Source organism: Anoplopoma fimbria, chromosome 15 (assembly GCF_027596085.1).
Source record: "Anoplopoma fimbria isolate UVic2021 breed Golden Eagle Sablefish chromosome 15, Afim_UVic_2022, whole genome shotgun sequence".
NCBI lineage: Eukaryota > Metazoa > Chordata > Actinopteri > Perciformes > Anoplopomatidae > Anoplopoma > Anoplopoma fimbria.
In genome coordinates this window covers 17555832-17571631 of record NC_072463.1, presented here as the reverse complement: position 1 = coordinate 17571631, position 15800 = coordinate 17555832, and the positions used below count along the sequence as shown (strand labels likewise).

Below are 15800 nucleotides of genomic sequence, written 5' to 3'. Positions count from 1 at the left end.
ACGACTCCTAGCGTCGCTGCGGGGACACTACAGTGTGGTCAAAATGTCCCCTCAACACCCAGACAATGAAGCTGAAAATGTTCTCTTTATTTCCCTGTACACAAACAAGCACACTGACTTCCATACAGAGATCAAAGAACATCAATGTCCAACTATTTACACTGAGTTAATATTAAACATACACAACATGTGAAACATTATCTTTGTGTCTGGAGCTTGGCAGGGCCCCTGCTGGTGGTGGCACCATGTCGAGGCCCTTTGCTGGCCTTCAGTAAACCTGTTGCTCATTGGGTGATATGCAAAATGCTTCATGTCTGTATCTGAATAACAAAAAGGGTTTTGGGTCTGCTTGACTAGTTTGTAAGGGCCCGGGGTGGTCTGCCTTAAAAGAATAATATATAAGAGGTTTTATTTCCTGAGAATTATCCACCATACATCATCAGGTGTTTAAATGCAAATGAATCCTACTTCACCTTGCCTTAAGTCCAATAGACTGTACGTAGCATCGGTTATTAATAAAGTCCTCGTCACATTTGCAGAAAGTATTAAGTTTGCATGTTACTGTCAGTGTTTGTGGTTACAAAAACTCCATAGCATTTATGCATAAAGGTTGGCATTCTCCATCTACAAATAGTTGGTTTTGGTTAGGTAAAATGTAAATTCAGTCATAACGTAGCATTTTCTTCTGGAAATGAGGGGATTTCTTATGTCTTGGCATTAAATTACATTGAAGGGACAATCATTTCACAAGTTAACCTTAGAAGTTAAAATCTGAAATTATCATGACTTGTGACCAACATTTATTCAAATAGCGCAGGCCCTGGTGTTCGGTTTCAAGTACAATGACATCATTTCTAGGGCCAACACCACCTACCGATCATTCAAAATAGTGGCAGTAAAACACATGTGTAACAGGCAGTGATGGTGCATGGCACCAATAATTGACTGAGCAGTAACAGTTAAAATATGTTCACTTCTGATGAAATCAAAGCATAAAAAATACTGTAAAAACAAGTGTTTCCATGCAGAGAACAACGGGTCCATTATTACAACGTACTCCATCATTCCAGATATTAAAACAATATATGCATAGGTTCACAGAAATTATAACATAAAAACAATTATCTGTAAAACTTGCTAACCTTACAAATTATACAGTAGAAGTAAAACCAAGACATATTTCACATTTTGACGTGATTTGCTAATCATATAATGTCTGCATCACATCCATTTAGGAACTTAAAAAACACTCTTCTTCATTGATCCAGTTACTTGTCTATTAGTACTCAACGTCCACTGATACGGAACAGTAGGCTCAATTGAAAACAGCAGTGTGTGGGTGTCCGAAATATGTAAAGTCCTCCCAAGTCCAGACACAGTAAATCCAGTCATGAGGAGTCTTTATAAACTGGTCTCGACCACCGGAGCAGCAATGACTGATGCTGCCGCTTTTGTGGCCTCTGATGCCACCTGTTGGTCCTGTTTGACACTGATCTCCTGCAACAAAGGCACATTGGCCTCCTTCCACTCTCTGAACTTGTCCGAGGTAAGCTCCGGGTCCGACAGCACCTGATCTATTGCCTGTAGGTCTGCCTCTTTCGACTGTGCCAGAAAAGACGAGAGTAAAGAATATAGGAATAATTAAATCATTGCCATTTCCAAATTCTCAAGTCAACATACTAATGCAATTCACACACTAGGTGTGCTGTAATGGTGTAATATAAAATCCAAAGTGTGACTATAAAAAACAGAATATGTACCTTTAATGTGCTGTTGAGAGTCCTGATATGGTGCAGTTTAGCATTGATAGTGTGGTTTTTACAGCGTTTTACGAAGGAGGCCCTGAATTCCCTTTTGGTGGATGGTTTACGATCTCCTATTGGGGAGAGGCTGGCCTCTTTCAGATGAATATAGAGCTTCTCCATCTCATCCGAGCCGTTCACACGATCCCCTGCAACAAGATAAGGTAATACTGTATTATCACCACATGCATCATAAAGATTACATTGAGTAGCTGCATGTTCTGCAGGGATCACAGACACTGCAAAATGCATTGGGGCCAGATCAACAATATATCAGTGGTGCTTAACAAAACATAGATAGTTTACAGCCAAAGGACACAAATTACAAAGCATAAAATTTGAAGCAGAATCAAAATGTGCCAGCAAATACATTTACTGACACATCTTCCTCTGAGAAACACTCTGGTTAACAGGTTAACATCAGGTTAACATCTCTGCTTACATGATTACTCACTAGTGGAAATGATACAGCAGAATTCTAAAATGCAAATCACCCAAAATGGAAGTTTGCTCAAAAACAGAACCAACTTTCTTCAAGTTTTTTTGAATAATACAAGTCACAAAACCACAACCATTTAAAGGAGTAGAATAAAGACTCACCTTCATTTTTAGCACCAGAAACCACCGTCCGTGCCTCCCCCTCTGCAGCAGGGCTTTCTTCATTGGACCCCGTTTCCGAAGGGTCCCGTTGTGACGAGCTCTCCAGCACCTGGTGGTCATCCTCTTCTTCCGTCTCCTCTCGCTGAGGTCGTTGTGAGTGTACTTGAACTGAGCACACCACTGCTGTTTCCGCGGTGGGAGGGGACGCCTGCGACACCAGGTCCAACCAGGACTGCCGGTGCTTGGCGAGCGAGGAGGTGGAGCTCTCTGATGTCATTGTACTGACGGGGGACGAGAGCGAACCGTTGGCTTCACTGGGGACTGCGGAGGAGTAGGGTGGAGGAAGGGTACCCTGAAAAACAATTACACTTCGGTTAGACATAATCTAACATCAATTAAAAAGGGCATAGTTCAGTTGAATAACGGCAGTTTGAATACACTTGGAATAAAATAAATTATGTGCATTTAAAAACTGACCTGATGGGTGCTTCCAGGTGGACCGGATGCATCCACGGAGTCCCGGAGGGTTTGTTCAGAGTATGGTGGAGGTGGAATCTCTGTGCTTTCAGCTTCTTCATGGTCACTGGCTTCACTATAACACTCTGCATGGGATACACACAACACACACAAAGTCAGAATTCATAACATGACACATACAACCAGAGTCCAGAGGAAAATGATTTCAATTATTATTTATGGTAAATAGTAAATGGACTTGTACTTGTGTAGCGTTTTTCTAGTCTTCTGTCCACTCAAAGCACTTTAACACTTCATGTAACCATTTACCCATTCACAAACATTCATACACTGATGACAGGGGCTACCGTGCAAGGTGCCACCTGCCTATCAGGATCCTAACAGTTCCAAAACCAATTTGATTAAATCAGAACAAATCCTCTTTACCAAGTTACATGTGTGCTTACCGACTGCAGTGTTGCGTTCGGTTGACTCATATTGAATGGAGGCTAGCCCGAGCTTATTCAACCATCTGAAAAAACAATAGAATATTTAACTAATTTACATTTAACAAAACAAGAAAAGATCTTGGAGAAATGCATACAATTGTATGTGACTTACAAGTTCATGTCCTCGTGGCTCTCGGCAGCAAAATAAAACATCATGACGTTTGGGTGGCAAGCTTTGAACGCACTGCATGAGGGAAAAGTAAATGGAGAGCAGTTGAGGCGGAGCGAAAATAAGTTTCTACTGGAATTTTTCTCTTTTTCTTCATTGATCATTTTCAGATGGCTTTAATACGCACTTCAGTGAGCCATAAACTGAACCATGAGCTTACTGTTTCTTCTTGCACTCTATGGCTCTGTCAATCATGAAGTTGGCAAGGTCAATGTAGCCTTCAGCCTTCTCTGCCTGCAAACACACATATTGAACAACAGCGAGCGTTAAAACAGCCGGATGATGTCAAACCACTTCCTGACAATGACACCTGCTGTTTATGTTGCAGCAGGTCGACTTCTTCTATTTCCAACCTGCCATGTGATGGTGACATACAGTAGATCAGATTGAAGTCATTATGCCGGTAAATCAAGCACGTCAGTTACATATGCTTGTATAATAGTCTTTTAGTGACACCGTCAACTTCAGGAAACACAGTGACACTGCTTGGTGGTTTCCTTCAGTAACAGATTGGCAGGAGGACAGCTGTGGTAGAAACCAGCATGACTCATCTGCAGCGTCCGCTGCCTCACACTGTGCATCTGTGGCTCCATATGTGCTGTGTCATGTGTTGATTCTACCTTTTTTTGTTGCTAAATGTTGAAAATGAGTCACTGCATTATTGCATTTATGTGTTGATTTACAATTTGCATATAAAGATGGATATTGTATACCACATTTTTTTAAAACCACATTTATTTTCATTCTCTTTCATGAGCTTGTAAAGGAGAAAATATAGAAATACCATCCTACCCCAAATATTTTTTATCTTTTATTTGTACAGATACAAACTTAATTGTTTTAAATGCATTTCATAGCTTTCTGGATCAAACAGCAAACAGAAGTGAATTATAATATGGCAAAAGTTACTTGATGGTTTAAACAAGCTATTTCCCTGCACTGTATACCTTCTAAGTTTTACAAAAACGATGACAAAAGCATTAATAAGGCACACCAATGCACTGAAGATAATCCACTACAAATGCACTATTTCTGGCGTGGCCAATATACGACCAGCTGTGGCTAAAAATAAATTAGAATATGGCTTGATATATATTTCTAATAAATTGCACTGTATGAACATTGAACATCCCAAATTTGTGAATTTCTTTTGTGTCTTCACTTCTTGGTACATAAACCAATATTTTCCAAATATCTGCTCGCTCTGTTTGTTAAATCTTAATATTAGACTTACAGATTTACATCTTACGTTTACATTCGCATCATAATCTTTTAACAAAACAAACACATATTTGACTTTATCTGCCTGTTTTAATATTAAACATACATATATTATACACATACAGATATACTTTTTGTAATATTTGGGCACACTAAATAAATTACTGTTATGTGAAACCTTAAACTGTCAAGGAGTGTAGCCTAGTTATTTTGATATAAAATTAATTTTCTATGGCATATTAGGTTTGCTGGTGTAGACAGCAATGTCTACACACCGATGTTCTTGCAGTGTAACTGGTTAAACCTACACATTTACTTTTGTTTGGCCCGTGACTCCTTATATTTTTCTGTATATGGCCCAAAATCAAATACTTTTGCCCAACTCTGTAATATTTACTCCTGTTTGAGTAATGTTTGCCAAAAACTACAAAAATGAAAGTTTATTTCTGTGATCTGACAGACCAAAAGTATCCAGAGACCACATCAAGGCATTGATGGTTTTGGTCTGCCCATGTGATTGGTTAACATTAACAGAAATATAGAATACCCCCAGCCTTATTCTTTAAAAGAGCAGCTAGAGCAGCCAATAAAGCAAAGTTTAATTAGAGAGAGACAGAGCAGATCAGAGGGAGAAACAGAAACTTTACTTCACTGGTATTTTTAGGATTTTTGAGGAACAAGAGTTGCTGACTGGATTTTCTGTAAACAGTACTGAGCTGTGACATAAATGGGTCTCATGATGAAAGGGTGTCTCACTCACCAGCTGGTTGGTGTACCAGTAGAGCGCCGTCTTCTTCAGCACAAACCAGTACTTCTTCCATTTGATGCCCAGGAAGCCTTTGCTCTCTTTCTTCCTGTACAGCCAGCCCTGGTGGTCCGGCTGACCCAGCTCTTTGACCGATATCCGTCTTCTGCTCATTGTACCATTGCCTGTGGACAGACGACACATGCACATGAATGCACTGAGACCCGCCGACCCGCCAACCCCCCCCGCAAGCATAGCTTTAGAGGAAGCAAGAGGTTGCGGTGTCTGAAATACGTTTCCATTTCAGTCAAAATGGGCCACAGTGTTTGGTCAAGCAGATAATGAACTCTAAAAAAAAAAAAAACACTGAACAACATCCTGAATTCACAACCTACCTGTTCCACTTATGAATCAGCCAGAGACAATGATAACAACATGAAAATTCAGCACATGTGTAAGCGTCTCAGAGGAATCATACACAGCCACAGAGAGCTTAAATAGAGAAGAACTGAAGCGAACGTAACTGAGCGTTGTCTAAAGCCCTCTGCACACACCAATTGCCCTGCCACTTCACTCACACACGCCCACAGAGGGTCCAAATTACAGTCGAGGGCACGCTGGGAGACAAAGTGATGATAGCTCAAGGGTGACAACTTACCTCCTCGAGTCTTCCTCTTGGATTTGTATCGGAGGGAGACCTTTTGGGAAGAGAGAGCGGAGGAGGCAAGTGTTAGGTCAGAGAGTCAGAGGCAGGAGGCGAGAGGGACACATCTGCTAGTCTCAGACCCCACAGCAGAGAAGGAGAGGCTATCCGGAACATCCTGTTTCTCGCACACAGTGTCACATGCACTTTCTCTCTGCTGTTCTCGCTTATCTCCCCACACGCTCATAAGCACACCCCCACTCCTCTCGAAACATCCTCATCTGTGACTTAACTCTCTGTCTTGTGCTTTGTCTGTCTCTGCTCTTTGCTCTCCTTTTTTTCTTTTAACTCTCAAATTAAACCTAAAACACCAAGAGAATCCAAACTAGACAATGAGCAGCTAAGTAGTCAGTGGAGTATGAATCTTTGTCACTATAAACATTTAACTTTGTCATCATGAAATAGGAGAAGCAGAAGTAGTTCCACCACTTAAAAGGGAGAGCAAAGGTTTTTATTTCATTAATTGTGAAAACAAGGCCACCTCTGCCCGGGTAAATGTCAGACACACAGAAAAAAAAGGAATAAACACTTACAGGGTTGTAGTCATCGGCAGCCATTGAAGGGGGCACAGATATGGGGAAGGCAGCCTGTTGGAATAAACCAAACGATAAACCTTGTACACTGATGAGTAGGTTGACAATATTACTAACCGAGAGGCGGAATCGGCAGAAAAATGAGCAATTCTTTGCTCCAAAACGCGATAAGAGGAAGTGATGTCATGGGCACAGACATTGTTTCTCAATTGTTTTCAGAGTGAAAAAAGTTAGACACAAATGTGAGTTGAAAGGGAGTAGAAAAAGCAGAATTACATTAAATATTCTATAGAAGTGAGAGCAGAGTCAGATTTTTTTTCAGCCTATGACACACACACACGCACACGCACGCACACACACACACACACACACACACACACACACACACACACACACACACACACACACACACACACACACACACACACACACACACACACACACACACACACACACACACACACACACACACACACACACACACACACACACACACACACACACACACACACTAGAATCCAAACTACCTTAAAGCATAGACGATTAAAAAGCTTTTTTGCAGTATAACACCTCAACACCTAACACCTTTTTTGGCAGTGTCAAGCGCCATCGGAAAATGACATGTTGCAATGATTCAACCTAAAAGGACCAATGTCGTGTAAGATATTGAGAAAGCTTAGTTGCTATTATGGACTAACTTCCTCTGCATACTTAAGTTCCTTATTTATCAGTTATAAAGCTGCCTGAGAGAAACAAAGGGAAAATCACAGACACACATCAACCGTTTACCAACATGCCATGATACAATACAGCAAAATCTGGTTATAGTTTCACAGAAATTAAGAATCTCAACCACCCATTACACTTCAGTGATTTGAAACGTCTCCCAGAGAGTCATCATACAACATGGATGTGATACCTTGTCAGATCGAGCGCAACACGCAAGAAATAAACAGCCCTGAGGTCAGGAAATGTGAAAGCAGTCTGTTCACAGGTTCTCGATTTAAAGTCCCACTGCCGTTGTTCGCATTCAGTCACTCGCCACAAACTCAATCCCCAGTGAGAACAACAAAAGAAGAGAGTAAAGACTCATACCTGGTGCTCTAAAACTTCACAGATTCACCTCAAGTCCAAACACCAGTAAGTGCCGGTATCCTCTGTTACTCTAACAGCTCACACAATGACAGACAAGCATTGCAAAGAGCTCTTATCTAAACTGAACATCTGTGAATGTATGTGTGTGTGTGTGTGTGTGTGTGTGTGTGTGTGTGTGTGTGTGTGTGTGTGTGTGTGTGTGTGTGTGTGTGTGTGTGTGTGTGTGTGTGTCTCGTTGTCTTGCACAACACTATGCATCACATCTTGTTTCCGGGTATTTTAAGTGAACCGGCTGGGAGCTAGATGATGATGATCACCACATAAACCACAGCACAAGTGCGTGTGCGTGAGTTAAGTAACCAAGTTCCTGTTGGTTTTTTTTTTTTTAAGCAGATGTGAAAGGTTACCTGTAATTCTACAGTAGTTTTGAGATCCATACTGAACAAATGTCTGAGCAGATGATGGCCTACATGTAATCTGTGAGTGTGCGGAAACAGGAGATTAATAAACCTTCACCCTTCTAGCTTCAGTAGGTTTAGTTTGAAGCTATGTGCCAACCACATTCTATCTGCACCGGAATGTTTTTTCTGTTGTATTAGAAACATAACTTCAAGGCCACAATGAAGTAGGTAAGAAAAAGATATTCACATGATTGATTGCAAATGTGTGTACTGTGCCAAATAAAAACGAAAAAAAACCAAAAACTCTTGACTTTCTCTATAAAAAGCAAAAAAAGAAAAGAAAAGCTAATCCTACCAATACAATTATTAACTAAAAATGCAAAACCATGTGTGTAAAAGGTGTGTTTTGAAATATGACTGTTTTTTAAGAAAAAGAAAAAATCAAATATCCCAGTATTCTTGAAAGATTTAAACATGTAATTCAACCACTCAAACGGCTGTCAATAACATTCCAATGCAATTAAGCCAGAGATTATGAAAGTAAATCTAAATTAATAAGTAAATCTAAAATCATTAAATCCTTAAAAAAAAATACGCTGTGTCCTGGTCGGTAGCGTTCGTGTCAAACGCTGCCTTAATTAATCCTTTTTGGACATTTGTAACTAAATCAATCCCTACCTGCCACCATAACCTCAACGACTGTAGACTGGTCCGTAAGCTCTGCTCAAGGTCTGACCAAACCTTGATGAGCATGTCGGAAAGAGACAAAGAAATAAATTCAGAGGAAGCTCGGCTGGTTTCAGGTGAGTTCAGGACTTTCTTTGGGTGTCACCTCCTTTCAGGTGAAGAAAGAGGGTGACACCCATTCTCAAACATGAGTGACAATAGTTGTGATGGCACTTTATTTTTTATAACGATTTTTTTTTTTTTTTTTTTTTTAACTATTGTTGCGTCAGGTATTACACTCTTCATGTATTACGTTCAAGTTAAATTCATAGTTTATCTCAGTAAGTCCTCGTCGTTCCCAAACATCACCACTAGGTGTCGCTAGGTTACCGCTTATGTAAAAGCTTTTTTTGAGCTACCAAAACAGTGGCAGTCAGCAACAGCACAGGAAGTGGCGAATACATTGAGGTTTAACTTTTTGTTTTACTCTTTCAAAAAAAAAAAAGAAAAGTTTGCGTTTGAGCGTTTTAATATGTTCAAAACATATTATCAGCAGCAAAAAAAAAAAGCTGTATCACCACTAAGAGTAACTAAATGTGACATTCACAGAGTACCACATAAAGAGTGCGCCTACTGATTAAGTTCACATAACACTCATGTGATGTGTAATGTGATTGTTAAAGCCAGGACCCATGAACATTGGAGCGTCAAAACATCTATTCCTTTTTATTGCTTTGAGACAAACTCATAAAACACACTTTGGTTTCTTCCAGAAATAGGGAGAAAAAAGAAATGTTTCACGTTACAAAGTCCACCCTGAGGCTGTGGCCTGACTATCAACACCCATCACTGGGTTTGTAGCCATAACATCTCGAGCTGTATCTGTGCAGATGCTCGGATGTTCTGGTTCAAGGTTGGCTTGCGTTTGGACGGCGGTGAACCAGCAGACACATTCTTGAATCCTGCGTTATTATAGTCTCCATTTCATTTCTGCTTAAATAGACAGGGGCCTCCTCTCTCTCTCCTCTTGCCATTGTACTGCAGCGAGTGGAATGAAGTAACTATGAAGAGACCCCCCCCCCCCCTCGCTTTATATCGCTCACATTCTCACACTGTAGCTTCCTCCATGCCTCCCCTCCCATTTGTCACCCTATCTTTCACATCCATATCAAGGAACTCCCTTGTGTTACCCCTAAACCCCCTTCAAAAAGCTTCCCCTTTGACATTTCAATTAAACGTGTTGAATCAAATAAAGGATTCCAACACAATTCACACTTCTCTTTACTGCAATGAGGGGAGAAAGAGTCTCAGCATGCCACTTTAGGGTGATTTAAAGGGGCATTTCGCTGAAGCTGTGTTTGGGTGGAAGTGAGGCAATTTTGCCTGCGACTCATGTCAAAGGCCTGAAGGATTCACGGGAATGCAAATTGGTCACACCATTGTAGTGCTCAATCTCCCATCACGATCCATGCTGAGAATTGCCACGGCACTTAGCTAGTGTCCCCCCCCCTCCGCCCCACCTAGAAACTGTGTGTGTGACGGAGAGAAATGGGAGAGGGGCGAAACAGAGTGGCTATTATTCAACAGGGGATTCTCACACAGAGTAAAGGGGGAAGGGTGCAGGGCTGGAAATTATATCAAATTCGAGCTTGCTCAGTTTGACGGCCGCAGCCCCCTCACTTGCTGTTGGTGGTACTTTTTTGTAGATCTGCAGCTCTAAATGCAGTAGTGAATGACAGTTAATGAGGATTTGAGATGAATTACTTTTGTTCAATGCAACAGATGTATCTGTTCAGGTATACACACTAAAAAGAACCACAGCAGTAAAGTACTCCATTCGCCCCTGTATTCCCCCTTCTACCCTATATTTAAACGCTGACAGAGGGGGTCAAGGTTTTCTTGTTTTGGTCCAAGAACAAATCGCCAGAACATAAATCTGTACAAATGCTGTTTGTTCAAATGCCACCACTGACTATGTGCCTAATCCATCTGACCCCAGTGGAGGTGAATGTGCCACTATGGGATTGACCGTAACTCATGGTACTGTGGTACATGACTATGTGTATGTGTGTGTGTGTAAAGCCAGCAAAGGGAACCTTAGTTTACGCTTGAGGTCATTTCATTTCTACTTCTGCCACAGCCAATAGATGCTGAATCAATTTCCACTTGTAGCACGGCCAATGAGGTTCAAGACAAAGCTATGCTGGAAGCTCTGTGTAGAAACTGCTTTTAGCTGAATGCTAATGCCAGCATGCTGACATGGTTATGGTGACAACATGCTGATGTTTACATTCATTATCTTTGGTTTATTGTGATAGCATTTGCTAATTAGTACCAAACACGAAACACAGCTTGGTCTGGTGAAATTGTCATCAGTTTTGTAGGTACTGGAATTTCTGAGCTACGTTAAAGACTCACAGATGTTTTTACAATTTATCCGGAGGACAACATTAATGTGAATACCACATTTCATGAATAGTTGGTAGGAATTGAAAAGTCAGGGAATTACCAAAGTGAGACGGACTCCATTAATATCTGTACAAAATGTTATTGTAATCCATCCAATAATTGGTGAGCTATTTTTATCTGGAACCATTTTGTTGAGCAGCATTGCCATGAAAAAGTAAGAGTTTCATGGTGTTGATTCAGGCTGACAAGACCTGCATGTTGCATCGCTGTATACTGCTCTGGTGGTTTGTGTCTGATAGAGAGCGCAAGAAAGAAAGTGTGTGTGTGTGCGTGTGTGTGTGTGTGTGTGTGTGTGTGTGTGTGTGTGTGTGTGTGTGTGTGTGTGTGTGTGTGTGTGTGTGTGTGTGTGTGTGTGTGTGTGTGTGTGTGTGTGTGTGTGTGTGTGTGTGTGTGTTTGTTGTCATAACTGTGTGTGAAATGTAATGGGCCTGTAATTAAGGCTACCGGTTTCACCTCCTCCTGCCCAGGCCGAAGCCAGTGGCATTCCTCACATTGCACGCACAGCACGCACCCAATGAATGATCACAAACACATCACTCTTTGGTGGGAGGGATTGATTGAGCATTCAGGTTTAGACAGACCGACCCTTCACATGATACTTACTGCTTGAGAGAAGGACCAGGATCGTATTTGTGGCTGATTATACCTGTAAGAACAAAGTAGAGACAGGGAAACACTTGTGATTAATGATTTTAAACAGACCATTAAAGCTGATGTGAAGCACTACTAAGAAGCTTTATTTAGCCACCATACTTTTTATCAGACATAAGTGGCTCGTGAAAATTTCCAACACATACTTCTTGCTTCCCAGCCATGATCTTTATCTATGTTTTCCAATCAAGCTCACTTTAATATGGCCTGAAAAAAACGGATCCTTTGGAGTCTGCTTAAGGGTCAGCGTTTAGATTGTGTGCCAGCAGTTCTGATAATGGATTTGGCAACCAGCCACACTAGCATGGGTAGACACGGAACTTGTTCCCAACGCTTAAAATACCCGATTTACCTCATTAGGGCCTCACCCTGCAATTTCAGGGTATGAAATTGTCTCCGGCTAATTTTCTTCCTGCCTTTTGATTGCTGAAATTATTGGTGCTTTCCTCTTCCTGTCATCCATATTCAAGTATTTGTCCTTTAATTACTAATTTGCTAAAGGAAATACTGTTGTTTTTGTATGCAGGTGTTGCAACTTCAAATACTTCTGTAGACATGCTCTGCTCTCAGAGCCAGATTGATGGATTTGACAGATAACATAGGAATGAAATTGATGCACCATCACATTTGATGCTTTGTCACGAGGAAAAACTGGCTAATTTTTTTTTACGGATTAATGAGCCAAAATTAAAATGACATTTGATTATATTTGCCGTCAATCAGATTCTATTGCCTACATCAGTGTCACACGTTTATAAAACCTCCACCCTCGATGAGTCAACTGCTTATCTGCGGGATTTACAATAGCATCTCTCTCTATATATATATATATTCTAAATTTGAGTAATGTGTTTTGATCGAGCGTGCGGCAAACCGGATGCCATGCGTTTGTGCGCGGCTCTTAGAATAGAACTGCTGTGGAGGGCGGGGGGGTTATTGTGCGAGGCGTTTAGTCATCGATCACGGTGTTAATGTGGGGAGTCACACCTCCTCAGGCCCTACATCCTAGACCGGAGGAGACACAGGGGCCACGGATGACAAGACGGGAGGACCAGCGATCCTCGGATGTCGTCATATTTTGAAGTGGGTTGGGATTATTTATAGTTGGAAGCGTAGAAGAATCAGGATTTGTCATAACAGTGACATTTCAAAAGATTCTGGAGCCTGTGAATGTGTCTAGGGGGTGGATGGCGAAGGATGGACACATTGGTGTGTGGGACCATGTTGGAACATCTTGCATAAAGGAGGTCCTGAGAGATAACTGTCTCAAAAAACACCAAAAATGATTTCATAATAAGCTCTAAATTGATTTAGAATTCAAAAGGTTAAAAAAAAATTCAATTCAATTTTTCAACACTTAAAGTATTGCTCACAAGCCAAAAAAGCACAAAATAACTAAAGTTTTATGAGGATTCTTTGTTCTGATTAGATGGTGAAATCTATTAGGAGTTTCAGTCAGGCTGGAGCAGAGCCGTGATATTTAGTGTAGGAAGAGAACAGTTCTAACCACGTTGTTGCAGTTCCTTACAATTGACTAAGAATATTTAATACACTACCATTAAACAATTAAGATAATGTCACACTCCGACTGTAACCGTGTCGTTTTTTTCTCTCTACAGCCGTCACCATCCATTCTTGTCTATCCCGCTCTCTGATCCCTGTATGAATCTCAGCCTAGGTTTCTACGGCATATTTCCCCTGATCATAAAAGCAGCCCACCCACTGACCCTGCACCCCGTGGCTTGTTTTAAAAAGATTCCACAGCCCGCTGGCTGTCACTCCCTGTAGGAAAATTAGACCCACCCTGGTCTCATGTTTCTCATTTGGCCTATACACTAAGCAACACTGTGTGTACATGTATGTGTGAGTGTGTGTGTGAGGGAGAGAGCGAGGAACTCACCGGTTGAGGAAGTCACTGCTAGAGTGCCAGTCAGGTCCCTGTGATACATAAAGATTTATGAGTTAACGCACGCTGGTGATGGAGTCGGACTATTGTGGTGTGGTTGCTCTGAAAGCCTCAGCTCCATTGAGATATACTTAATATATCCTCATTGCTGCTGTTGATCAGTACTCATTTTAAGACTATAGCATATGACTTTATGTAGCAATAAGTATATGATTACTGTAAAACTGCTGCATCCTATCTTGCAGGCACAGCTCATTTATAAACCTATTTAAAAGCATGTGTCCTTTAATCTCTATTATAATTAATTTTTTCTCCAAATTCTGTGTCAATAATGGAAATCCTCTCCAGAACAGGGGGAATAAGGAGTAAAGAACAAAACATCCATCACATTCATTCGTCTCCGTTTGTGATCAATTAACAAAAAAAAACATTCCACATGCACAATCTACAAACAATTCAGCCCGCCATTCCCATGTGACCATTTGTGAATTGCAGGCAGAAGATGTTAGTCGTTAGCAAACTTAGCAGTGGGTTAAACAGAGTGCAGGTAGTATTTAGGGAGACCACAGGGTTTTCAGAAAGCGCAAATTAGTGAGGACCGCAGGCGACTATAGCTTGGCGAACTTGGGCAGAGCAAGACACAAGGAAGAATAGGAGGAGAGATAAGAAAAGAGGCCCGTCTCCATCAGTAGAATACATGCATGAAGAAACACAGGCAAAAGGGGAAAGAGGTGAAGAATGGTGGGTCGTTATTGACAGCAGCCACATCTTCGGTCCCAAGATGAAAGGGGCTGATCCTTCCCAGGCATACACTTCTTTAAATCAATAAATAAGAGGCGAAAGCTGTCAGGCACAGTAACCCTAACCTGGCTTTAAATCTTTAAAAGGCAACATATGTGCAGGAATAAGATCCCCTGATGGAAAAACCCTGCTCTGACCATATGGTCGACCAGCTGGAATTTAAAGTTCATGAAAGAGGGAAGTAGTTGCATAACCATCTCCATCCAAAACACCGAGAAAAGGTAACATGACATTAGCTATCCTGTTTCACCGCATGCTTAAAAAAACAGAAGAAGGGTTCATCAAGGTCAAAGCAGGTAAGAGAGCCCGCCGGCTCAATAGCGCGGTCCTGGAAGTGAATAATGACTAAAGCTGCCCTCCACTGGTGGATTGTTATGATACATTATCTAATTTTCAAATATGTAAACTGATACTAGAACAGCATACTTCAGCAATGTAGTTATCAGAATAAGATTTCATACCACACGCTCCATTAAAGTTACACGTTAATCAGTTATTCCACACCCAATGGTAAAATGAAGACAATACAAAAGATCACTCACATGAACTGCAAATCTTTAATAAAACGCTATTCAAAACTTACAAAAAGGCAGATAAAGCAACAATAGACACTTCTTCCCTGTATTTTCTTAAATAATACTGTCATTCTGTCTCTTGTGATCTCTGAGCTAATAGGAGGCCATTTAAACCAGTGTGTCCTAAAAGATTGGCTTAAAAAGACCATTTATTACTGTCAACCAGCTGTGTGCATAGGCCCTTTAGGTGGGTTATTTGCAGAGTAAAGGGAAACACAGGATATAAAAGTTTACTGAAATAGAGTGCATATCTTTGAAACCAGCACAAATATTTGCTCGTGGCAAGATATAAACATCCTTTTAACAACCGATGCAGCATTGTCAGCTAAAGTGACTTTAAAAATCTCTCTGAAGTATATGCATAGCTTACAACAGGCAACCTTTGGTAGAGAGTGATGTCACTAACTGATCACAAAAGTGTAATTTGAGGAAAACATGTAGAAGTAACGTGTAAAGTAAAAGCACAGTTTCACCAACAAAATATGCTGTATTCTTATA

General features: G+C 40.9%; 1 protein-coding gene across 1 annotated transcript in view; it reads right to left on the bottom strand.

Moving 5' to 3' along the window:
- Positions 1 to 73: 73 nt before the first annotated feature.
- The window catches only part of LOC129103577 (connector enhancer of kinase suppressor of ras 3-like), a 48333-nt gene continuing 32606 nt past the window's right edge, over positions 74 to 15800 (bottom strand). Inside the window, exons 14-25 of the mRNA XM_054614107.1 lie at positions 13921 to 13958; positions 11973 to 12015; positions 6739 to 6792; positions 6161 to 6200; positions 5518 to 5687; positions 3697 to 3770; positions 3480 to 3551; positions 3326 to 3390; positions 2880 to 3004; positions 2403 to 2754; positions 1761 to 1951; positions 74 to 1602 (exon numbers count right to left, since the gene is read on the bottom strand). Coding sequence (XP_054470082.1) covers positions 1402 to 1602; positions 1761 to 1951; positions 2403 to 2754; positions 2880 to 3004; positions 3326 to 3390; positions 3480 to 3551; positions 3697 to 3770; positions 5518 to 5687; positions 6161 to 6200; positions 6739 to 6792; positions 11973 to 12015; positions 13921 to 13958 — 1425 coding nt within the window. The 3' untranslated portion in view covers positions 74 to 1401. The remainder of the gene's footprint in view (positions 1603 to 1760; positions 1952 to 2402; positions 2755 to 2879; positions 3005 to 3325; positions 3391 to 3479; positions 3552 to 3696; positions 3771 to 5517; positions 5688 to 6160; positions 6201 to 6738; positions 6793 to 11972; positions 12016 to 13920; positions 13959 to 15800) is intronic.